Raw genomic sequence first — 25453 nt, 5'->3', positions numbered from 1 at the left:
GTGGCAGATGAGGGGGATCTGCCTGTGCCTTCTGACTCAGGCCTGAGCCAGGTCGCTTTGCAGGGTAGAGAGCGACCTCCTGTCGGTTACAGACCCTGGTGGCAGGGGCCGCGTCCGGACGTGCGAGCCTGCCGCCCTTCTTTCTCCGGGCACCAAACCGGCACATCCTGGCATCTCCACCAGGTCCGGGGGGCCCAGCAAGCTCAAGTTCCGGCTGGCGGAGCTGCCTGTGGTAATAGCACAGCTGTCACCCCCTCCTTTCCCGCTTCAGAGTGGGAGAAAAGGGATCCTACTCCAGTGGACAACGGGGCATGAAGTGCAAAGATGTCGGCCCGAAAGGGAGCACTTTTTGGGGTTAGTAAAGTTTTTGTTGACACCATTTTAGTGAGAGGAGGTGAGCTCTTCCAAAAAAATTTTTCCCTTCAGGTGATTTTTTGGCTTTTCTGTTTTCATTTCCAATATAGTTCTGATTTGCCCCTTTCCATAAATGGAAACAGGCTAAGCAGGACCCCAGGAATGCTCAGGTATGAGTGAGTTACGCTAGGGTTGGGGGAGTGTGACAGACTCTTAGGCAAAAGAATGTTCTAACTTTTGCGTTGCCTTTTAGTTCCTTAAATAATTTCTAGTCAGTCCCGGGAGAAGGAAATTGCCAAGGTTAATTTATCACGACTTTTGATTTTTAAAATAAGTATTTTTTTTCCATGGCTTTTGACAATAACTACATGTCTCAGTTCTATTCTTCTTTATTTTTCAGTCAAGATGCATCTCTTAAATGTAGGTAAATGGGTGAAATTCCCCCAAATCCATCTACTGAAAGCACTTACAAATGTGAACATCTAAGAATGAGCTGCGTCCTCAGCTGCCAGTGGTCTAACAGTGCTCCAAGCGCCGTTCATTGGTCAGTTCTGTGGGGTGCTGTTCTGGGGGGTCCCACTTTACAGATGAGGAAACAAGGGCGCGGAGACTGGGTGCTTAGCCGTGGCTCCCCCGCTGGGTGGTGGCCAACCAGGCAGCCAGGTTCCAGCTCCGACTCCTTGCTTGACACACCAGTGCCCGAACAGCAAGTTTTGTTCTGAGTTGGGGCACTTGCTGTCACGTGACATGTGTGAACCGTGATGCTGGTGGAGCTGAGGCGTGGCTTCCTCTTCACACTTCTTGTGTCTGTGGTGTGTTTCCCTTGGAAGGAAGTTGCCTGTAATCAGCCCTGTGTCCTCTGCGTTTCATAAGCACCTGGGCGGCAGGTGGATTTAGGACTCTGTGCGGATACTGACTGCAGACGTCCTGCAGGTGCCTTGAGCTGGAGAATGAATACCACAAACCTCACTTGACCTGTCCCTAGCACATTGCCATTTGCATTTCTATACTCATTAATTTGGGGGAAGAAGTTCCGTGGGCTTCCTAGTAGGTAAGATACTAACTTAGCAATTAGAGACTCTGGAGAGGAAAGCAGATCCCCAGCCTCCAAGGCTTACAGCTTTGAGTCTGGGCACTCAGCTTGGGGACAGCAGGGCGAGACTGCAGAAGTCAGCCAGCGGGAGAGTTCGGCCTCCGCCTTCCCTCGACCTCTCATGGTTAGTCCCTGCAGGACCCATAGCTGGGGGAGGCCCTGCGACCTCAGCACAGGCCCAGTTGACACCGTCATCCCAGCCCCTGGCATGTCAGCACTGCTCCGAGAGGGGCGATGCGTTAGTTATGAGGCCACACAGTAGGAGCGGCTTCACCTTTGTGAGGGTCACAGCCCTGCTGGAGCACTTGTGCCGCGCTCCGCTGGGCCTGTGCTGGCCTCTGCTCTTTACCTCCCACCTCGACCTTGAGTCAAGGGAGAGACTGCGTGGGCGCGTAATCTCAAGGTCACTCACTGGTCCCCAGCGGGTAATCTCAAGGTCACTCACTGGTCCCACAGGGTCCCAGAGGGTCCCCGTCCTCTCAGGCATCTCTGTCCTCTTCACCAGGCGAATTTGCATCCTTTTTCCTCTCCAAAGAATATGCATAAAAATACCAAGCGGGAGATGAGCCGATTCACAGTAAATCCATTTTTATGTCAAAATTTGTTTTGCCATCAGTATATCTAAATTATTTTGTGTAATAAACACATTTTTGACCACAATTTAACAAATCCGCATGTATGCAGAAAGAGGTAGGAGAGGCAGGTAGAGAATGGAAATGAATTTCTCTTTTTGTGTTTCCCATTAGCAGATTCGTTACTTTTCTCAACCCTTTCTGTAGTTTCTTATTTTTCTTACTAGGAATTTAACTGGAAAGTAAACGAATAGGACCCTTTTTACTAGAGTTTTTTTTCCCCTGCTGGGAAATGAGGGTTGGGCAGGACACCAGCCATCTGACTTACCTCGAGCAAAAGAAGTTGCTTTAACCTTAACAGCCAGTGAGACCTAGGGGCTGAGGTTGGCCTCATGGTGTAATCTTAAAACAGGACACATTATCTGTGACAGGAGCCAAGCTGGCCTTTCTCCCAGCAGCATGGCCTCAGGGCTCACACACTTGTTGAGCAGTCAAATCTTGTTATGCCAAATAGAGGTTCTAGAAGGAAACTTCAAACTTAGCTGTAGGTCACACTCGCTGTTAAGCCTCAAAAAACAAACAAGTTAGGAAGCACCCCCTTCCCCTTTTCTGAGTTGTCCTTAGTGATGACAGAATTGCTCCCCCCAGGATTCTAATACTGTTCCAGGCTCTGTCTTCTGCTGGTCAGTAAGCATCTGAAGGACAGGACTGAGCTTGCTCCTGCTTGTGTCCTCAGGCATCAGATGTGTCACAATGGAGCTTGTGTCCTCAGGCATCAGATGTGTCACAATGGACTGCAGATGTATTTCTGATACATTCAGAAAAGATGAAGAAAAGATTGTCAAAGCGAAGCAGGTTAGCTATCCATAAGCTGTCACCTGGATTTCTCATGATTAAAACATGAGTGCTAATCTTTCAGTATGTTGTTTATATTGTTATTCGCCTCTGTGCTTTGTGGTTTTAACCTGTACAGTAAATGTTTTCCAACCTTTTCAGAATGGTCTGGAACAGCCTGCGTTATGTCAGGGACTTAGTGTCAGTGCCAGTGACTGATATAAAGTGTCAGTGACAAAGTAACACTTTTAGATGGATTTGTCTAATTAGTCATAGCAATATCTACATCTCTTTTATAAATAACAGTACATGTATTTGCAAGACACTTATTTGTCCAGACTTTGCTCGTTTTACATACATTGTTAAGGCTGCTGTTGCTCTCATGCACGTTTATGAAAATCAGAAACATGCCATTTAGGGAGAAAATTTCCAGGGCTTACGAGAGCCCCATGTTTAAGTACGTCTCCTATGAAGGCCAAGTGATTAAGAATGCAGTGCTAAGCTGCATCAAGGACTGGGTAGTAGAAAGTTCTGACAAATACTTTGATGTTATTAAAGATGTATCTTTTTAATGAGTGTATGTTGGAATTAAATCCAAATGGAAGTAACTTTTCTGTTCTTCACTTAAAAATCATTTCTGCATTCCTTTAGGTGGTTGAGAGGTGGGGCGAGAAGCCACCAAATGCTTTTCTCTCAAATCACAGCCTACTCTTCCCCTCAGAGAAGCCTTTAATAATTAATCAGGGAGGGTGGCCGGGGCAGAAAATAACTTTAATTATTACATCGTAAAAATCTTAACGTAAACCTTTCCTACTTTAAGTATAGACTAAGCATAAGGTAATGCAATGTTATATACCAGTCAGTGAATTTGGTACACAGAGACCTAACGCAGTCAGTCACCTTGGTGTCCTCAAAACGAGCGCGCACAGCAGGTGCGCATAGCAGGTCTGTTGCTTTGCGCCGTTGCGGCGACGAGGGGGGCACTTTGATCAGAACTCCACGTCCGAGGCGTCCCCTGAAAATTTCCAGCTGCTCAAAGCACGTGTACCTCGAGGTGTAACTAGCTAGGTATGAAGCTCCGGGCTCCATGGCACCCTGCTAGGCAGCCACTGCAGCCATGCAGTGACACCGGACGGTCCCTTCCCTCACGGAGTGTGTGTCCTAATGGGAGACACGGATGCGTGGTTAGGTAATTAGCATGCAGCACGACAGGGAGTCAGGATGCTGTGGGAGTGCAGGATGGGCGGTCTGACCCAGCAGTGGAGGCTGGGCTGGGCGTCCCAGGAAGGGTGGCTCTGGCCTGAGTCAGCCGGGAGGGTGAAGGGCGCGTGGGTGAGTGTAAGTGTGCGCACACACAGTAAGGGGTGTTTCATTCAGGCTGGCGGGAGAACAGTGTGTGGTTCGTTCGGTGGCGAGCGAGGGCGTGTGTTACCTGCTGGTGATCAGGATTCCTGGAGTGGCTGTGGATTAGGATAATGAACGGGGAGCTAGTGAGGCTGCAGGGGTAAGCAGACATCAGATCCCGAGGGTCTTCGTGCATGTCAGGGAGTTTGGGCTTTATTTAAGGGCACTGAGAAGCCATTGAAGAATTTTAGGGGAGTGAAGCGATGGAATGTGTGTTTAGGGGAGTGGCTGAATGGATCAGAGAGTCACAAACCTCCATCAGGGGATTGCCAGAATAACCCCCATGAGAGATGGTGGACAAGGGCCGGGCAGACATGGCGCTGGTTAAATCACGTCTGCAGGGGTGCACGAGAGGACAGAGGGCAGGGAGAAGCCCAGCTTCTTGGTGTGCCATAGGGCGGATGGTTTGCTGGGCCAGGTACTGCGCTGGGACTCACACAGTAGGACTCTCGTTTGTGGGGATAGGACAAGTGCAGGGTTAGACAGCTAGGTGGAGATGGCTGCCTCACGGGCACACGGGTGCCCTCTCCTTCACGATGCCTCTTTTCTGGTGATGGCAGTTTCCTGCTGGGCAGTCAACACCCACCATCACTCTCCCTCCATGAGCTTTAGATCTTCTGGGATGTCTCCTCTGATCTGATCCCTCTGGCCCAAGTTTTTCCGTAGTAAGTATCTGCACAGAACTGACCACTCGTGTGTGTTGCTTTCCCAGAGTTCAACAAGACCGTAGTTAACACTTAATGTTCAAGGCTCCCTCACTCCCTAGCAGGGCAGGTCTGAGTGCACAGAACTTCTCATATCACTAATTCCTACTACTTCTCTGTACTTGAAAATCTTTCTACATCTTATGTAATAATTAAAAATATATTTATTTAAAGGACAAACAGTAGGTAGAATTATAACAGCTTTATCTTACAGAACATGGCTGTGATCAGCATTAAAAATTTATGTGGGCATTAGACTGTTTCCTTGTTTGATAGATGGCAAGGGTGCTAACGTATGAAATATTTGATGTAATGATTAAACAAGGTTTCTTTTAGTAGTGAACTTGGGTTGATTTGCTAGCAATCAGATCATTTGATCAGTTATATTAGTTGTATCGCTGTGGTTCATTTGATACAAGTTAGGTTTCTAAACAGCTTTCCTGGGAGGTAGCGGCTTTTATAAAGCAAATCTTTTGGAGTGGGTCATTATCACAACCATATGTATGCACGCGTATGTATGTATATATATATATATGTAGCTTAGGATGGTGTGACTAGGGTGCCAGAGTACAAGCCAGGTGAGCTTCCTCCAGAGGAACCTTCTGATGAGCTTTACAGGCACACACATAGACTTCGCCCTGTGCTGGTCCCTGGAGATGCAGAGATGAATGGTACATCTGGGCACACGGGGTTCTTTTTTGATTTATGAGATTGTGAGAAGGTAGAATCCCTTTATAATAGTGCTCCGTTTCAGGCTATTGAAATATTCCCTTCCATTGGTTTGAATTATGCTTTTTAATTAACTTGTAATGCATAGTTAATACATAATTAAATCATTAAATGTTAAAAATTCTATAGATTGTTCCATTTACATTTACATTAAAATGTTACAGTTGAAGATATTTCTGTTGTTACAGTCTTTGGGGTTACTTTGGTTTGTCCTGTGTTGTGTGCTCAAGACATTAAAAACCAAAGCTATTTTAAGGTGAAATACCCTTATCTACCTTGAATCAGTCAAACTTATGTTGCTTTTTCTTCCTTAAAGGTATTATGTTACAGGCAATGGCTTCCAAAATTTTGCTAAGGAATAAATCAACCAGTCTGACAGTTATTATAACCATAAAGGTTATAAGTAAAAATTATAATGTTGCACTATAAAACCCCATTCATATTCCTGTGTGGTGTGGTCTGTGAACACGTTTATATTCTTGATGTGTAACTACTTAATTCACTTTCTGTGCATTTTATAAACATTGTGTATGTGTGGATTGTAGTTATATATATAAATGATGTAAGGTTTGCGTTATGTTTTAATTATAAGTAAAAAACACGTTTTTACCATTTGATTTATAACCTTTTATCTTTGCCTCATTAAACATTTTGTAGGGATCCAGGCTAGTTAAAATGCTTCTTTCCTATGCAACACTAGTCTAAGTGCTTGCCCTACTAAAACCCTTGATAGCACAACATTGTGCCACCGCGCACCGCCGCTCCTTGTGATCTGTGACTAATCCTGCAGGCACTGCAGAGAAAGGTCCAGGAGTCGGAACTGCGGCCGGCCTGCCTGGAAAGGGTGACGTCACCTCCATTTGTGCATGCGCATGCGCGCCGCCGCTGATGCAGAGATTTATCACTCCGCTCTTTGTGTTCAGGGGTGCGTGCGCGCCCACGTTTCCCCTAAATACACTGATGAGTACAATCTGGTAATTACCAAGACCCGGGACTAATAGTAATCCTCCAGCTTACTGTTAATGTACCTTTCGTTATATCAAAATGCTGCTTTATTAATCACTTTTTTATTGTTAATACAACCTGTGCTTTTATAAGTATAGGATTTTTTTTCCCCAGTTTCTCCTACTTTCGATTTTCCCATTTAGTAAATGCCAAAGTAGGACAGCTGACAGTGTTTTCTGAAATGGATGAGGAGCACAGTTGGTTTTGTGGATTGTCTTCCAAGGACAAATCCAAGTGCAGGAGGTGAGGGAGACAGTTCAGAACAAGGCACCAGATATTTTGTTCAGCTCAAATGATCAAGAAATGACTATGCTTTTTTCTAATACTTTTTATTAAAAGCCTCATCTGACTAGTTTGAGAATTACATAAAATTTCAAGTTACTAGTATCTGAGAGAAATTTGGGGTTAAAAAATTAACCCGTCTTTTAGTTAAAATATTTTTAAATCGGATTCATTTTTAACTCATTCGATTTATTTCACCTTAAATTTTTCTAACCACAATGTAAAAAAAACTTTTAGAATAATGTACTGACTGCATAAAAGCTTTTACTCATTGTGAACATATTTCCATGTTTTTTTCTTTTTAAGTAAAAAGTCTTGGGGGCTTGTCATTTCTATTTGTTGTTTAAAAAAATATCTAACACCAAGAAGTGACCAATTGAGTGAGCATTCTGGTCAGCCATGACTTGCTTCAAAAGGTATTTGTCAACAATAACAATACAGCACCTCCTCACAGAGTCTTAGGAGAAAAATGAGAAATTGATCCGACCAGTGAGGCATTAGATGGTTGAAGTTTCAGACCACTGATGCCACTATAAGATTTTTCGTAGTTGAATGATAACTTGCAGAGTGTTTCCTCTTGGGGAAGAGAGGTTAATTTTCTTGTTACGGATCTAAAACTATAGGAATAGCCATCTGAACAACACCGAGCTTTATCTCTCACAACTTAAAAAAGAAAGTGCTGAAGAACTTTGGAGTTTCTCAGCGGGGGGCACAGAGCCCGGGAGGCATGTCCGTCTGTTCATTCACTCATTCATCCAGCCGCCTATGTCGTGCCCTGTCTTGGGTATCTGGGATGCAGCAGGAAACTAAACAGCCATCCTCTGGCTGAGCAGGCTGAGTCAGAGGAAGAGAAAGAAAAACTAACTTCTTGATGGGCAACATAATGCTTCTCATTTAAAGACATATGAGCAATTCGGGAGCAGGGGTTTAACATTTACTTCAGATTGACATGCAGCTGAACCAAATAGCAATTTAAAAGGTGATAGCAGAATCAATTTTGGCAAGTAATATGCTGACCCTTGGAGTTGAGATTTTTTAAATGCGTATATTAAAACCTTTAAATACTCAAATACAGTTGTTTTAGGAAAAGGTATTATTTGTATAAACTTGAAACTGGAAAGAGGAGAGGAAATTGTTAAGCACTAACTGCACATTTATATTAACGATAAAATCTAATTTTTAACCTAAACTCTCTTTCTTTAGTGGCATTCAACAAATGTTAACCTCAAGATCTTAGAGTAGTGGCAGACTTTGTCATGTGAACATTCAGATTCAGTTCCTTGTGAACTTGGTTTGAGAGAACACTTGTCGCTGGCCTTTTAGAACGTCCCCGGCAAACGTCCTCTGTCCTACGGATGAGCCTGGGCTGGCTGTCTCCTGAGGCTGGCGATTCCTTAAAATTCACATCGGCTTCTTTGTCTCACGCAGCAGAATGTACTTAAAGGATGTACAGCAATTCGCAAAATAGGCACAACTAAATGTTCTCTAACTTTGACCATTGACCTTTTCATTAGTTATCGTCTCTCAAGTTGCTCATCTTTTTCTGCCCTTTCTGAATTTTACCAAAACTCTCTTTGTGGTACCCCCTTCCACCTATTAGTGGCATTTTCAAACTCCCTTGGTGACACTTGGAAGTAAAACTGCTGCTGACTCCTGGCCTGTGACACAGAGATATGTTCTGGGATTTAGAAGCGTCACTCCAAGGGGACACATGACGTTCCTTTCCCTCTCTGTGAGCGTGGGAGGAGAGGTGTGTGCTTCCGTCAATGGTCACTAAACATATCTGTTTGTTCCAAAAGTTTAGGAGCCACAGCTAGATCCTTTAGTGCATGAGGGGAAAAGACAGTAGGAGTTGTGTTATCTGCAGCGTAATCTAGAATCACTGAAATAGCACAGAAGCCATTTCTTTGTAAATTTTTTTTTTTTTTTTTTATGGTCACACACGCTGTTTTCATAAATAGTTCTTTAGGGCATGGAACCGAATCTGCCTTTTTGATCTGAGGATATTTCGTGGCTGAGTTCTTCCTTCTTTTAACTGAAAGTTACATGATGTATTTAATCTAGCTTTAGTACATACACATACATCTTCAGTCTTTTGCTTATTGGGTACATTATTTTTAAAATGGAAACGCAATAAAAGATAATGCTTAGGTGACTGCCATAATAGCCACAACTTCTATTTCTTTGTGTGGTTAGATTTATAGATCTGCTTTTTTTCTTTTTGTTTTGTTTTAAAAGTTTCAGTTGACAATTTTAATTTAAAAAAATCTCTCTTCCTGTGACATATGCAACAAATATTATGGTAAAACTTTAGAATTTATATTTATATTCTAGTTTTTGTTTGGACATATATATATACGTATATCACAAAAGAAATATAACACATTTCAGCACCAGTTTAGCCTTTGATTCATGTGCCTTTCCTCCTCTAGAAAGACTGAATCTTATTTAATTTAGAGTAGTTCAGGAATTGATAGGCTAATGTCACCACAGTTTTAAGAAACTAAAGACACTTGGGACTGAGACTGTGGCTTTACAGTGGGACACAGGAGACTGAGACTTTCATTGTTAAGTTCTGTTTTCTTCACTTTTCACGTCAGTGCGACGTTCCTCCTGTGGGGCGGCCTGGCACGGGCAGCTCCAGCTTCCATCATTCGCTCCATCAGGCATTAGCGAATAGGTGTGGTTCAGAGTCCGCGGGGGCTGTCAGGAATGCTTCGGCATTATCGTGTTAAGTCACACAGTCCTCTTTCAAGGGACCAGCACCGGGATTAGGACCTTCTCCTTGAGAGTTGTGTGAGAGGGAGCTAGACCCGCAGGTGGGCTCCCGTTTCCGGAGTGTGGGAGGCCAGGACTGCAGTGGGTGGCATTTCTCGGAGGGCATCACTGTGTCCTAGGCAGGGCGTCGGTGTCCTAGGCTGTGTGGGAATGGCAGGAAGCATGCCCTTTCTTTGCTGGCAGTAGAAAGGGGATCCTCTTCAAATCTCTGTAGATTGGGTTTAATCCTTCCTAGTGTTTCTTCTGCCTCCACATTTGCCCGGGCCCCTAGCACTTTGTGCTGCTTATGGAACTTTTCATTCTGTGCCTCGTTCTGTGGGTGTTCATAAACTTGTCTCCTCCAGGGCTGCTGTGGTGCCCAGTTCTTCTTCGCATTTGCCCTACTGCCATCCGTGTCCACCTCAGATGGAATCGGGATGTTATCGGTCTTTGTGGGCCCACTCAGTAGTGAATGACCCAGTGACGGGCAGTGAATTGCTGAGACTAGAGTGCATCCATTCAAGAGTTTTGAAGGAGCCTTAAGGATGAAATTGCAGAACCTTTGGCTCTTGTTTTGCTTTTTATGAACAGCCACTGTTTCATAAGCTTGGTGGGTTGCCAGCGTGAAGCGTGATATGCTGGAAAACAATACGGCCTGGTGAGCTGGTGGCCTGGGTTGTGTTGAGCCCTTTCATGGCCGGCCAGGTTAGTGTCATGAAGCCTCCTGGACCTCAGGGTCCTCATCAGGATGTGTTTGCTGCTGTCTTTATGCAGAGTCCATGGCGATTGTCAGTCATTGTCATTCCCCTTAAAAAACTGGGTTCTTAGGACATGTTCTGTGGACAGGAGAGATTTACTTAATGCAATCACACCATTAATTCAGTCATTCTTTGCCTCTGTGAATGATGCGCTGTGCAGACTGGGTTCTGTTATATTCCTCTCAAAGGTGCTGACTTTGTGGTTTGCTTGCTTGCTTTAGCAGGCTGCTGACTGGGTGGGACTCAGGCTACAAACTCTCCTGCCTCGACTTGAACCTGGACATTGCCCTCCCTGCGCGTATGAGGCTCAGGGGACAGCCAGAGACTTGGCCAAGTTTATACTCAGAATTTGGGGCTCCCCTTCTCCTTTCCGTGATTGCTCAGTTTCAGCTGCTGACGTCGCCCTGACCTGTGTCCTGTTTCTTGTTTTAGCAGTTCCATGTGGCTTAGACTGGGCCCTGTCCTCAGGCTCAAAGCTCTCGTCTGGGAGGTGTGGGCAAAGCAATTCCCTCTTTCCACGTTCTCTCCTTGCGTTTGGTCGCTCTCCGGCGCCTTGAGATCGTTGTGTTCTGTGGATTTAGTTTGTGGCTGGGCTGGACCAGTAGGAGCTACGCAGGCTCAATTCATTTACTTTCTAATTCCAGGTCTACGTTTTGCATTGGTTGTGTGACCAAGTTAACTTTCTGGATGCTTCTCTTGTACTATTTTGGCAAAAACATACAAAAACGAACAGCACTTTTTGTCTTTTTTTTAGAGATTGCTCGCCAATAACGATAGTTATGGTTTTGATGAGTATGGCCAACATCCTCGAGCACAGATGATCTGTTAGAGACCTCCAAGAGAAATATCCTGAGGTGTTATGAGTATGAACATTTTTTACCCCTAACCCCCATGTGGACATTCGCCCTGGTGAGCTGGGCTAGACATGTGTGGGCTACAAGAATTCCTTTTGCTTAGATGGAAGTTGGCTTGGCCTGAACTGTGTGCTGCGTGTGACCTTTCCATGAGATCTCCACTTGGCCCTCTAAGGTGTTGAGGGCCATGGGGAGAGTTGGTTTGCAGTGAGATGAGGGCCTTGCCACCCTCTGAAGCAGGTGGCACTGGGCCATCTTACCACGTTAACCAGTGACATTCCTCCAGGGGGGCATGACACAGAAAGCCTGGAAGGGCACAGCCAAGAGGGAGCTGTGGCCAGTCCCCAGCTATTTATAATCTTCTGTCCTCTCTGCCACTGTGTATTTTTAACAACTCTAAAGTCTGGTAAGATGCGGCTTTGAGCTCCCCCTAGAGGTTTTAGTGTGCTACAAATAGCAGTTTTTAAAAAACAATGTTGCTGCTTTATTTGCTAGTATTTATTTACATTAATCTGTAAGATTAGAATGAAGAGTTTTGAAATGATCTGGACCAATTTCATGTCCTATCTTTTGGGGACCGGATTCTTATTGTTAGAAATGGCTGGGAGCCAGCTGGGTACAGTAGCCTCTGGGTCTGTGTGCACATCATTGCTTGGCATTAAAATAGAAGCTAACGCTGTGACCAGCGACTTCTCTTTGTAGATTTCAGATGTTTTCAGATATATTCAAGAGTTGATTTAATGGGCGTGAAGAAAGCTGCTCTTTTTTGCATTGGATAGAATTGTTAAGAAATTAACTGTAACTCAAGCAACCTAGTAATTTTGTTTTTTCCTTCTGTATTTCAGGGTTTCGAAAAAATGATGAGATGAAAGCTATGGATGTTTTACCAATTTTAAAGGAAAAAGTTGCATACCTTTCAGGTAACGTTTAACTTTGGAATGCCTTTTTTTTTTGTTTCTCCAACTGCTTCTGACACAGTATGAGAGTCTGAAATCATAAACTGACTCACCTGCCATACACAAAAGCATTGGCATTTTGGTGGATTTTTAACTGCTTTATTCTCAAAGCATTTTCCTGAGAAACTGGTTCCCAGAGCATTTTCTTTTAGCCAGCAGGCACATCCTAAGCCAGTTAGCATTGGTGATTAAAATATGCCGGTGTCTGTGGCTCAACAGACTTTTGGCTTTTGCCCCGATCAGTTAAGTAAAACAACTGATATTTTTTAAAAAAGTCTGTCATCTCAGCAAAAGTGGTGGGAATGTGACCGTATGTCTACAGGTCCTGAATTTCTTATCGTGGTTTCTTGTGTTCTGTAGCTCCCTGTGGCTCCCTCCTTTGGGAGGTGAGAAAGCCCTCACATCCATGACATCTCTTCCTTTGGCCTCTTTGGTCCTAGAACCCTTGCGATGGACCGTGAAAGCCCCAGTGATCTTCTACCAGCTGGGTCCTCCCCTTACCTGTAGGACCTGGTCCTTGGGGCGCCTGGGCCTCTGGCAGTGTGGTGACAGGCTGAAGGCTTGGGGGCACCTGACTGCCCTCTTCTCTGCACACAGAGGGTCAGCTTTAGGGCTTTTTTGGGTTGTCTCCTTGGCTCCCTCCTGTATGAACGGAATAGCCCCTGGGTGTTATACCGTTTGGGCACTAGTCCATTTGTTCCAGTACAAAGGTTTGCAAGAGTTTTCGGCTCTGTTTTAGCAAGGAGTGAATGTGTCCATTGTCTCATGCTTTAAGGCACTCCTCCCGGATGTTTCCCTTGATAAATTTTTATCGTTCTTGGTCATACTATGCTGATCTGATGTCTTCTCTTGAAAGCGTTTTATTTTGAATTTAACACTGTTCGCTGCTTTTATATGCCGTGTGTGTCCTTCTGGCCTGTGGGACTGGCACATATTTAGGGTGCAGCTTCCTGTGGTGTTTTCATTACTCTCCCCTCTCTTTCTATCTGGCAGTATTTCTCGGCCCCTACTAAACACCATTTGATATTTTGCTGAAGTAAATCGAACGTGTTTCTAGGTTCACAGAAGAGTGTACGAAGTTCGTGAAAAGAAGAAGATGCTTTATGCTGTTGGGAATACGTGGTTAAAAACAAATGAAAAATAACAAACACTTGGCTTGTGGTTCACTGTGTCAGAAGTAGCCTTTGCTATTTTCTAATCATTCGCTGATAAACTGCATAATATGGAGTCGTTCTAGTCTGGTGAGTTCCTGACGTTGTAGTTTACAGGTGGATTTTAAAGTTAATAATAATGAAAAAGCTCTGCTCATACGTATGAGAGGTATCAGTAAGAAAGTCTTAAAGAAAACCGATCCCGCGTGTTCGTCAGGTTTTTATTTTAGAGTTTGTGTCTGTGAGGAGAGCACTTGCTCCTTCTGTCCCACTTTCCTTCCTAAATTTCTTGCTTTTCTGCTGCCTTTTTTGTTAAGCTCCTGGAGACAGGCATGCAAGGAACAGCGGAAGGTTTAGACTGATGGTTTTCATTTGTATTCATTCATTTATTAGGCATTTAAAACAGAATATGTTATTAGATGGAATTTTTATGTAGGTTCCTATCGAAACAAAAATGATTTCTCTTTTAATTAATTGAAGAAATAAAATCAGCAGTCCTCAGAGTTTATCATCAATCTTTACTAAAACCTTAAATTCTGCAGGGTTAATTAAAGCTGGGTATCTTTAGTGGGGAGAGCGGTTTCGCATTGCAACAAATTGGTACAGAATGGTTTTAAAATATGAGAGCCTGCAGGACTTTACCAGCTGTGTTAATGAAGTGAAGTTAGTAGGTGCCACCACAATTTTATAGTTCTTCCTAATTTATGACCAGATTGGCAAGTCGCGTTAGCGTGAGCTGACTGCTGATCGCCTTAGGCTTGCTGTGATCTCATTTAGGAAGGAGAAAGGAAAAAAAAAATACCATAAAAATTAAAGACAGATGACAATTTGCGTGCTAAATTTTTTTTGAAAAGTTACAGAGAATGAGGAAACTTTAAAAAAAAATTTACCTGTGACCCTATGTTGTTTTTTTTTTTAATTGAGAAATAACTCGCATACCATAAAAACCACCTTTTGTAGTGTACAATTCAGTAGATTTTAGTGTAGTCACAACGTCGTGCAGCCATCACCTAGGTCCAGAGCGTTTTCATCCCCAACCCCGACGAGGAGCCCCAGGCCCAGTTCCCCATCCCCCCCACCCCCACGTCTGGCAATTGCTAATCTTTCTACTCCGACCCCATTTTTTAAAATATTGGAATATTATAGTACCTTTGTAGAAGCTCTCCATGTGAGTGGCTTTTAGTAAATTAAATCTACGTGAAATAGCCAGGGCTTTTAAAAAGACCAAAAGATCAGTGATTCCATGAGATACTTATCAGATCAAGATCTCTAAATGAGGATTCTTTGAACTTGAATATTTCCAATCCTCAGTCTCACCTCCAGGTTTTCTAAGAAGTAATCCTCATTGCACTTAAGTGACAAAATACTACTTTCTCCATTCAGAGGGTGAATTAAATGAGGTTAGATGACATAGCTAACTTCATGCTTGAAGGCAGAAGGAGCAGTAAAAGAAGTGTCCTGTAGTTTCTACTTCCTGTTGTGTATATATATGTACATTTAATGTAGTATATTTATAATTGTGTATATACTTAATGCATTATATACATTTGCAGTGTGTATATTTAATGTAATATAGCTTTAATGTCAAGTGTGTGTATACATACATACATACATACATGCATCTGTATATCTACATCTATATGACATGTATAATTTCAACCACTGCGTGTGGTTCCTATACCACTAGAGTTTGGGCCTCAAAAGAACTCATAACTACCAGGATTAAGAACACTTTTTTTCCCCTTAACTTTTTTTTTTCTTATCACGGAACATTCCAGCATCCTGCACAGAAGAGAATAGACTTACTGGATTTCCATGAACCTGCGGCACACGTCAGTAATCTTGTTTCACCTCTGCTCCTATTCACTCCTCCCTCCCTTTACTGTAGATGATTTTGAAGTAAATTCCAAATATCATGTCATTTATTTCTAAATATTTTAGTTCACTAAAAGATAAGCTTAAAAAAATCCACACTGATCGCTTCGTAAATTATATAAATGTCTGACCACCGTGCTGTGCACCTGAAACTAATATAAAATAACATTGAATGTCAACTGTAATTGAAAAAATAATAAAGAAAAATTCACACTACCATTGAGACAAAAATGAATAGTAATTCTTTAATATAAAAAAGCCAATCGATATTCACATTTCCCTGCTTGTCATAATTTGTCTTTCACAGTTGGTTGATATGTCTGACGCCTCTTTTAATTTGGAAGTTCTTCCTCATTGAATTTTTGTCCCACCTCTTTATGTTTATTAGACAAGGACACCAGGTTCTCCTGTAGATTTTTTAGATTTTTCTGGTTGCATCCCTGGGTGGTCATCTAACATGGTTCCCCTTCCTCTGTATTTCTTATAAACTAGCAACTACATCACGAGGCTTGATTAGACTTAGCTTAGATTTTGCAGGGAAGGAGGCAAAAATCCTTCATGGGCAGTGGTGGGTGATTCTACAGAGCTCTTCACTGGGAGAGTCTGGTTAAGCATTCATTAATGATCGTTGCTGAGAGAGCTAGCATATTACTAGGATTGCAAAAATGTGATGTTCTAATTATATCCTTTTTCTTTATTTATCAACTTGGATATTCCATGAAGAGAAATGTCCCATCATTGGTTTTGTGGTTACCCTGTGAACACAGTTCATACAGGAAAAGCAGGATAAATGACTGACTGATAATTGTCCTTTACCAGTTTTCAGATTAATGAAAAGTGATGGTTAGGCATTTAAGACTAATAAATCCATTGAGGGTTGTTTTTGTTTTTGTATTTTTTTAGTATTTCGAGCTCATGATTTTAAATAATTTGGTGTGTTTTAATTCACTGTGCATTTTTGTTTGTTTGTTTTTTCTTATGAAGTTCAAATTTCCCATCTTCAGATCGGCTCCTGAATCCACATCCCACAGTAATACAGCTTCTCTCTGTGCGGCTCTGACGAGATATTTCAGGTCTGTTTCCTGCTCCACATCTGCAGTTGGCCATTTCCCTAAAGCTCCCTGGTCCCTTTGGTGCGGAGCCGTGCAGGGTGCTAGGGAAGCTTGATGTTCCCAGTGAAGTCACTGGTTCTGTGTCTCTAAGAATGTGTGTGTGTGTGTGTGTGTATTAATGAGAAAAGATGAGATGACTTCATAATACAGTTTCCAATTTAGGATCGCAGATAGTTTTCTTTGATTGTGTACTTGCATCTCCTTCTTATGCTCAGTCTTAGTTCCTGCCCTCATCAACGTAACGGCTCACTTACATCGATGTTGCTGGCGCTGTCATCACAGCACAGCCACCACATGTGATTTAATGCTTCTGTCGTTTTGCGTCCTGAGAGCATGTGCCACTAGGGGGGCACTGTCCTGTCACTGTGCTTTCAGGTCACGTAAGGTAGTTCTTCTCCTTGCGGATCAAGTTCCTAACAACTGGAACAACAGATCACTTGTTTCATCGTGCTTTATATTTTTAAGGTTAAAAAAAAAAACACCTAATTTCGTTTCAATACTAAGTAAGATGTGTGTATCATTCCGATGTTAAAAAACTGGAAAAAAAAAAAAAACGTTAAAGATAACACGTAGTCAGGTCTAGCTTCTCTCCTTCTTTCGCCCTGTACCTTCTCTTCCCTGTAGGAAGCGTGTTTTTGTTTTCATTTTCTTTAGTTTTTCATTGATTTCTTATACTTTTAAAATAAGAGCACTATTCATCCATCTATTCTCATTTCCCCCTCCCCTAGATACACAGTCATTATTCACTGTTTTCCCTGCTCCAGCTGTTTGATTTTAAACCGTATTCCAGCGAGCAGTCTATAGCAGTACATACAGAGTCCTCATTCATTTTAGAGTTTTACGTAACTGCTGTGTGTGTAACCCCAGAGTTTATTCCGTCCGTTGCCCATGGATGGACGCTGGGTTACTCTTTTAGAATAGCTTTTTGGGGGGCCAGGGTGAACGTTCACCTTTGCATGTGGGCGTATTGAAGGAAAGGTAGGACTTGGTTGCCCGGAGTTTGCTGGTAGCATTGCGATGACTGGCCTTAGTTCTCGTTCCAGTTTTGCAGGGTTCTGGGAAGAGGGAAGGGCACCTCCCATTCCTCTCGCACATTCTCGGTAGTATCTAGCACGGTCTGAGGCTGCAGCGACTGACGGGCATGGAGGCACTGCCAGCGGCCCTCCCAGAACTCTAGGGTCCCCTGAAAGCCAGTTTCTGGCGAGCCTGTGAAGACTCGGGGCTTGCGAGCCGCTGGCCATGGCTGCTCCTGCAGTGGGGCCTTACAGAGTTTCGTTACTCGACAGCAGACTTCTTAGATTATAGCCACCATTTCTCTTTTATAAACCATGTCTTTCCAGAGCTTCTCAGGGTCAGTGAGTTAGACTCGGGGGGCTGTAAAGAAGTTTTTTCAATGGTGATTTAATCTAGAAACTCAAATGAGAGCCACACAGAGAAAAATCCTGTTGGTTCATTGGAATTTACATGATACTTCTCAAAGCGAGTATACCTTCTTTCCAGGAGAAGTTGATTCTAATTGGGTGAAAGGCAAGTTCTTAATTCATTGAAAGATGGGCAACTCTGAATCTAGCTGCTTCTGGTCATTCTGGGCCATACTGCTCAAGAGACCAAGCCCCTGGAGGTTTACCTTTCAGAAGAAGGAAATGAGTGTCACTGGATTTAAGGAAATGTCACACAGACATTTGTAGCTCTAATGTAGGACATTTTCAGCCTTCTTTCTAATATTAAAATAAACCTCAGTTCATTTAGCATCTGTGTTTCTATAGAAATGTTCATCAGGCATTTCCATTTTTAACTACCTGATAGTAGGTATTTTTAAATTAAATTTGTGTGGAATATAGAAGAAGAACCCATCCGTTCAGCAGCTATTTATTGGGTGATGTTTCTGTGCCAGTCTCTCACTGGGCACCGAGGGTGTATACCGATTTCAGTGAATGAACCAATATGCCTGCCTCCATGCGGCTTCCACTCTGTCGAGGAGACAGACAGACAAAAAATGTGTCAATTATATAGGTTCCTGGAAGGTGGTAGGTGCCTTACAGAAATAAAAGATGGGGAGAGAAAGGGTAGAGAGGGTGCTGTTTTTATAAGAATTGAAAATAAAACGGTGTCATTAGGAACAAAAACTGCCCTTTTTGTTTAGGTTTTGGACAGGCACATAATCCTTGAGGAGCTGGGTTTCGAGCTGGTTTTTGGTTACAGACATGTAGAGGTCCCGCGACTAAAACTCCCCTACGTAGATATCCTGTGACGTTGGTAGGTGCAGGAAACGGTTTTCCTGCCCTTTTCTTTTCATTGTTGAAACCAAGGTGTTGAGTTTCCTGTCTATAAAATGGGACTGACATCTGCCCTGCCTGCCTCACTGTGAGGCCGTGGGTTGATACCAGACACAGGAGCGTATCTAGTAGGCGAAGCTTTTGTGAACTGCAGCATCATCATAGTTATTAGTTCAGGAGCAACAGCTTTGAACTTGCAAGTTTTCCACTTCGTGACCTGGACAGCACTCTCATCTGGGTGCCTTCTGTGTCATTGGCAACCAAGCTAAATCTTGGGGCGTATAATCTGAGCAGACATCTGTGGCATTGATTTTAAGCTCCTGGAGGTTCAGAGACCAGGTACCTCTGAAACGAATACTACATTTCATCAGTTCTAATACATACATTTTTTAACCTCACTGGGGAGTGGTCAGCAGATGGGCGATGGACGCCCACCTGTCACTGCCTGTGACACACCACACATCGGGAGATGTACCCCAGTGCACAGAGGTGAGGAAGCGAAAACAAAAATTTTAATTATTTTAAGAGAGAATATGAAATTTTTATTTCACAAGTGATTTTTGATGTTTTTTTGTTGTTCCTCTTTTCTTTATTAATGAGTCAAGATACGGGCGAAGTTTTAGAACTATCCTACTGAGTTTTCTGAGTTTTCTGAGTTTCCCTGTTCTGGGAGAAGGAAGAAGATAAAGTGAATTTTTTCCCTCTATCTTAAAAGTTGGAGTTTAGGTTTAAATAAGCTGTTTTCTTAGGACACGGATGAGAGCCTGTCTGGTGGGTGAGCTTGCTGTCACGTGAGTTCTAGGGGACCCCTAGCCCGTGCTGCCAGCCTGGGGGGATCTCTGTGGCGGGCGGTGGAGGCAGAGCAGCGGGGCCCGGTGCGCCTCTGTGCACACCTGCTAAGTTTAGGTCTCACTTCCGGGTGAGCAGAGTGGCCGTGTGCAGTGCGCGTACCTGTTGGCTACCCACGTGACTGTCTTTGATGGGCAGATTTTGGATCCTACTTTTTCATGCTTTGGTGGAGCCTGCCTTGCTTGCACTGGGAGATTTGCTGACCACAGGGGGAGGAGAATTGAACATGGGTCATTGGCATTTAGTCTCCCTACTGAGTCAAACATTATGTTGCATTTAAGAAAACTTAGAGTGGTGGTCCAGAAAAATGTTAGATGTGATTCTCTTTCCCAAGAGTGGGGTAAGTGTTTTAATCTAAATAGCTTGCTATATTTTTGAACACTCAAGTTTCTGTAGTGTGTTGGTCTATAATATTTTTTATCAAGGAGATTGATTCACTTTTGAAAAAAAATGAAAAATGTTGAGAAATAGAAAGTATTGAAGTTGTTACCTGTCTTCAAGACAAGAGGTATTCCCCCAAACGAGAGCCATTGATACTACCTTAAAAATACCATCTGATCTTGTAGACGATTCTTGCAGAGCCTTGGTAATGGCATTCTGTCCTTTATAACTGCTTCTCACTTTTCATAGTACCTTTCATTCATGAGGAAGGCCTGGGAGCCCATCATTTAGTTGTCCTTGTGACAATTTTACTACTTTAGAAAGAACTAAAGCCATGGGATTAAAAAGTTACATATGTTCTTGTCAGGGCAAAGGATCCAGCTGTGACCGTGTGTCATAGTCCTTTTGTCTTAAGCTCTTTGAGCCTCAGTATCTTTAATTATACGGCTGGAATGGTAAAACCTCTTACCAGGGTCATTGTGATGACCAAATCAGAACATGTGTATCAACCATGCAATGCCACACCTAGCATGTATTTATTTGTAGCTACGATTTAGGTTTGTTCCCATTTATTACCAGAATTATTGGATTCATAAATAATCGAACACTTTTCTAAGACTGTGTTACCGAACAGTACATGTGGATCATTTTAAATGTTCAGAATTAAGTCTTATTATTATTTAGAGGGAGTGTTAATCATCCCAGGAAATTGTAAAAACCCATATTGGTAAAATGTGTGTGTGTTTTTGTTTTTTTTTTAAGTATCAGTATCTTCTGACTCCTTTTTCGGTCCTTCTAAAAGGAGAGAATCTGGCTTTCTGTTGTTTGCTCGCTTTTTAATTTTACCTTTGCTGATGAGGTAAGTAATTAAGATGAGAAAATAATTAAGAGTTTCATATTATAAGTTGAATTTAGAGATTTTAGCGTCGTACTTCCGAAGAAAGATGACCAGAGTTGTAAAACTAAATGGAGGATCCACTTGGGAAAGCTCAGTTTTCCTTCTGTGTTTTCTTTTTCCGAAAGCCTCGATGAAAGAAATGTGTGCGACAGCTTCATCTTCATGGAAGTGGTCAGTGATGCCCGCAGACTTCTTTAGGGTTGTGTATTAACGTGTTAATGAGAAGTATTTCTGCCTATCAAAGGCCAGTCACCTGAGATTTGTAGTTGGTATGTGATATAATTGTTCTGTAGTCCTTAAGCTAATTTAGTTTAAAATTCTTGCATACCCACCTCTCTTTTTTTGTATGTGTGGCCCTGTTTGACCCGTGGGGTCACCCATTGCCCTTGAGAGAAGAAGATGCCCTAGACCTTCCCAGATTACATAAGGTCATCATCAGCGTCAAGTTTGGAGAATATCTGTATTTTTCTCTTTCAAGACTCAAAACCTGGTTTGGTTGGCAGCAAAGAGAGAGCTTCGAATACAGGGGCGGGAAGGAGAGGGGACAGTGAGGAGGAGAATGCAGGGCAGGGGTGCGTGAGGAGGCGGTCGCTTCGTTCAGGCGCATGAAACGTGTAGACACGGAAACTTTCCTGCTCTCCAAACGTGAAACCGAAAAAAGGAAACACATGGGAAGAGAAAGACAGGGCCTCTGAGTGTCCTTCATATGGTGTACAGAACGCAGATTTCCCTGCAGAGCCCTGGGAGGGTGAAACAGCCTGGCAGTGTCCCATTGTCCCACCGAAACACGGACTCGGCCTTTTGCCCGGCCCTTCCGGGCCTTGCAGTCGGCGGAGGTGCAGCTGTGGGCGGACCAGTGACGACTCTGGACTTCCAGGGGCGCAGAGCATCTGCTCTCGTTTCTGAGCGTGTTCCACGTTTGTTTCTCAGGTGGCAGAGACAAGCGCGGAGGTCCTATCCTCACATTCCCGGCCCGCAGCAATCATGACAGAATACGACAGGAGGATCTCAGGAGACTCATTTCCTACCTGGCCTGTATCCCTAGGTAAGTTCTGGGTGGTTCGTGGCTCGTTGCAGTGTTCGCTGTCCAGAGAGCTGCGGCACGGTGCTCTCTAGAAAAGCGGCTAACCAGCAGCCAGAGTTCAACAAAATTAAAATCACGATCCTCCTCCTTGGTTCCATTTCACGACCATTCTGTCGTGTCGGCCATGCTCATGCGTGCAGGGACGAGAAGGTGCATGTGTGAGTGAAGTGGCTCTGTGTGGCGACGGTGGGGTTGGGATGCCACGGGCTGGGATGTTAGGACCGGTGCCCGAGGTAGGAATGAAGCAGTGGTCAGCATCGGTTCTGATCCCGAGACGCAGCGCCCAGGTTGCCCCGAAGCAGAGCGCTGTTTCCAACGACGCATTCTCGTCTTCACGCTGAGCTGCAGTTCCTTGCAAGTGTTGTGTCCATTTAAATACTAAGTTTGCGGGACATCAGAAGTCCTCACCAACTAATGTGCCGGGATGTCTAGTTTGGGAATCTCCCATTCAATCCCAGAGCCCCAGCAACAGCGAGATGTTTAGTGTGAGTGCTGAGAAGCAATGAGTCAGCGAAGCTTTATTTTCCGGACAGCCCTGAGCTGAGGAATGGGTTGTAGGAATTGGCCTGTGTCTGCACTTGGGGAATTTAGAATCTTTGTTTCTGCTCTGAGGTTTTATTGATAGAGCTAGCTGACACTTGGTGAAAGAAATTTCTCTCCTATATTAATATCTTCAATTAATTATTGAGATTACTTTTCGGAAACTAGATTACTACGGGGATATAATCCAAGAATGTAGCCGTGCCTGGAACAAGAGGCTGTGTGTGTTGGGGGTGAGGGGGTGCTTCCTGTGAGGACAAGGAAGTCTTCGTTTCAGAAAAGCATGTGCTAAAGGATGGCGTTTCCTAAGAGTCTAAATTAGGACATTTTAAAAAAACAGCTCGGTCCTGATGTAGGCTGGAGGAGATAGTAGCTTAAGGCACGTGTTACACAGGAGAGTAATGACAGACAACCAGCAGCAGCGGCGAAGGCACTAGATCCACTACAGCACGGGGTCTGTGACACTCCTGACCCATTTAGGTCGACACCACCCGGGGAGGACAGATGTGTCCGTTTGTCACCCATCCTTGCTGTGACTGGTCAAAGTCAGCTTTTGCTGTTGATGGTCTGATCTGCTGAGGAAGTTGTTGAGTTTTCTGTTTGGGGTTCCTTATGGGAGAACTAGCTTTGTATCACCACTGCCAAAGCGATAGCTCCGAAAACATTTTCCCTTTCTTCTTCTTCTGGTATTTTCTTGGACTGCTGGAACGGTTGACATCAAAGAGTTGGAAAGAATTTTGGAAGTGATATACTACTCACTATTGTTTACAAATAACAGTATAGTTCGATAGCTGCCATTTACTGAGTTTTTATGTGCCAGGAACTGTGCTAATGATGGAAAAAAATAGAGAAATACAAAGGACAATGTAAAATAAATAAATCTCTGCCAACCAAAATGATATTTGTCATTATAGCTTAATAAAATTGAATTTGAAATTCAGCCATGTGATTAAAAGAATTTTTACTTAATTGAATAAGTGTAACTTTGGCAGCTTGCTTTCTGGTTTTGTAATCTGTGTTGATTGTAAATATAAAAAATTACTTTTCACTGATATTATTAAAAGATTTAGGAATGTTTTGGATCACCCGAATGACCCACTTTAAAACCACAAACCTCTGTCATGGAAAATTGTGAGCTTACACAATAGAAGATAGAATTGGGTAGCACACATCATATACCTGCCTTCCATCTTCAACAATTATCAAATTTTCCAATTTTGTTTTTGTCTAATTTTCTCCCTGGCATATTTTATAACAAATTCCAAACATCCTGCCATTTCGCTCGAGAATACTTGCGTGCATAGATTGACCCTCAGCCACTGAGCACAATCACTTAATGTCATTGCCCAGATTTGCTTTTGTGTTTACAATTTAGTGACAAGAAATGCCATTTTGCTTGTCCTTGGTTAATGAGCAAATAAGAGATGTTAGATTAACATGTAAATGATGCATTTGCCAAGTGGTAAGGGAGGAAGATTTCACAGTGGTCCAAATGGAGAGAAGTGGCAACAATGAACCTTCCCTGGCTCCACCAATGAAACAGCAGTATCAATAAGATCATCAGTGAATGAATGGCGTGTGAATTCTTTTGGACCTGTGGGTGTGCTTGTATTCTCAGTGGCGTAAACAGTCTTGGGGGGTCTGTGAGGTTTCTTTCTCTGTTCCTTACTCCTGACGGCCTCTGTGGTGGGAAGGGAGCCTCTGGCTGTCCCTCAGCCAGACAGTCACAGGGCTACACGTTCTGGAATGTGGAGAAGTGTGTCATCTGGGAAAGCATGGGCGGCAGAGTCAGACAGACTGTGACCTGGCCCGAGTTACCTAATTACTTTATCGGCTTTCTGGTCTACAGAATATGATAACGATCTACGTTTCTTCTCATCATTGTGGGTATCGAGTAAGATTATGTACGCGCCCAGCGCGGTGCCTGACATATGGTGGCTGCCTCAGAATTAGTACAATAATTTCCGTTTTTCTATATGCTCTTCTCCTTTCCTTTAATTATTTTCCTTTGACATGTGTCCTAGAGCCAGGTCATCCTGTTTTTCTTCTGCCTGGCCTCTATGTCATTTGTGTGCTTCTTAAAACACGCCCTTCAGAGTTGAATGTGACCGTTTGAGGGACGCGGGTACTTTTACGTGGGTTGCCTCCCTGCCTCTCCTTAAAAAAATGGAGTCATAGAGTGATTTTCATGGGATTCGTTTGGAAGGGAACTTTTCCATCAAAGGCATGTTAGGGAAACAAGTCTCAGCAGAACTTCTTGCTGGTGTCTTTGGGGTTCCCTGCACAGCCGTGAAAATAAGAGGGCTTGGCACGTCTCCAGGTGTTTGTTGCTCTCATTGCCTGGCTTATCCTAGTTATGTTCTAGAACATTTCACCTTCCTTACATTGATGTATAGTAGCTAAACGGATAAAGTACTCTGACTCTCTCTGGTCACTAATGAAATACTGTGAAGACTCTCAATAGACTCATTCATGTAAAAAGGGACTTTATTCATGTAGAAACTGAGGAAAGTAGGATTTCTCTTTTTTCAGGGACCTGCACTGAGAAGGGACCTGAGTTTTATCTAAGTTTTTTTTTTATCACAGATAAAATGAGGCTCTTGTATAAAATCGCCCGCAGCACTGGTTAGTAGGCCGCACTCCGCAGGGTGCTGTCTTTAAGGCAGAGGCCCGGCTGGGGCCCCTTCCGCTGCCAGCAGCCTCCGTTCATCGGCTGCTCAGGAACAGAACGGGGTTCGAGAATGTTCGCAAGCCACTGCTTTCATACCAACGGCTGGCTTTTAACTTGACAGAGACAGATGGATTGACAGGGTGTGCTCTCTGAGCCCAGGTCACGCACTGTCTTTATTTCTCGGAGAGTCCCCAGGTGGTAACAGTTTGGTTGTGGAGGAGGCTGAATAGTCAGCCCGTCTGTAGACTGTGCAAGTGCCGGGCACTTTTGGTTGTGTCATCCCCAGCTGGTTCCGGTCCTGGCATTGCTCAGGA

The 25453-nt window shown here is 43.5% G+C and overlaps 1 protein-coding gene and 1 long non-coding RNA gene across 2 annotated transcripts in view; both read left to right on the top strand.

Moving 5' to 3' along the window:
- TRIO (trio Rho guanine nucleotide exchange factor) overlaps window positions 1-25453 on the top strand; it is a 324442-nt gene that overhangs the window by 104567 nt on the left and 194422 nt on the right. Inside the window, exons 2-3 of the mRNA XM_039842534.1 lie at window positions 12192-12266; window positions 21775-21889. Coding sequence (XP_039698468.1) covers window positions 12192-12266; window positions 21775-21889 — 190 coding nt within the window. The remainder of the gene's footprint in view (window positions 1-12191; window positions 12267-21774; window positions 21890-25453) is intronic.
- On the top strand, window positions 12278-16929 carry LOC120586256 (uncharacterized). The gene is made up of 2 exons (XR_005648659.1): window positions 12278-15285; window positions 16313-16929. It is a non-coding gene; the product is annotated as an uncharacterized LOC120586256 (long non-coding RNA).

Source organism: Pteropus medius, unplaced genomic scaffold (genome assembly GCF_902729225.1).
Source record: "Pteropus medius unplaced genomic scaffold, Ma_sr-lr_union100, whole genome shotgun sequence".
Classification (NCBI taxonomy): domain Eukaryota; kingdom Metazoa; phylum Chordata; class Mammalia; order Chiroptera; family Pteropodidae; genus Pteropus; species Pteropus medius.
The sequence above is the reverse complement of the archived record's forward strand: the minus strand, read 5'-3'. Positions and strand labels throughout refer to the sequence as shown.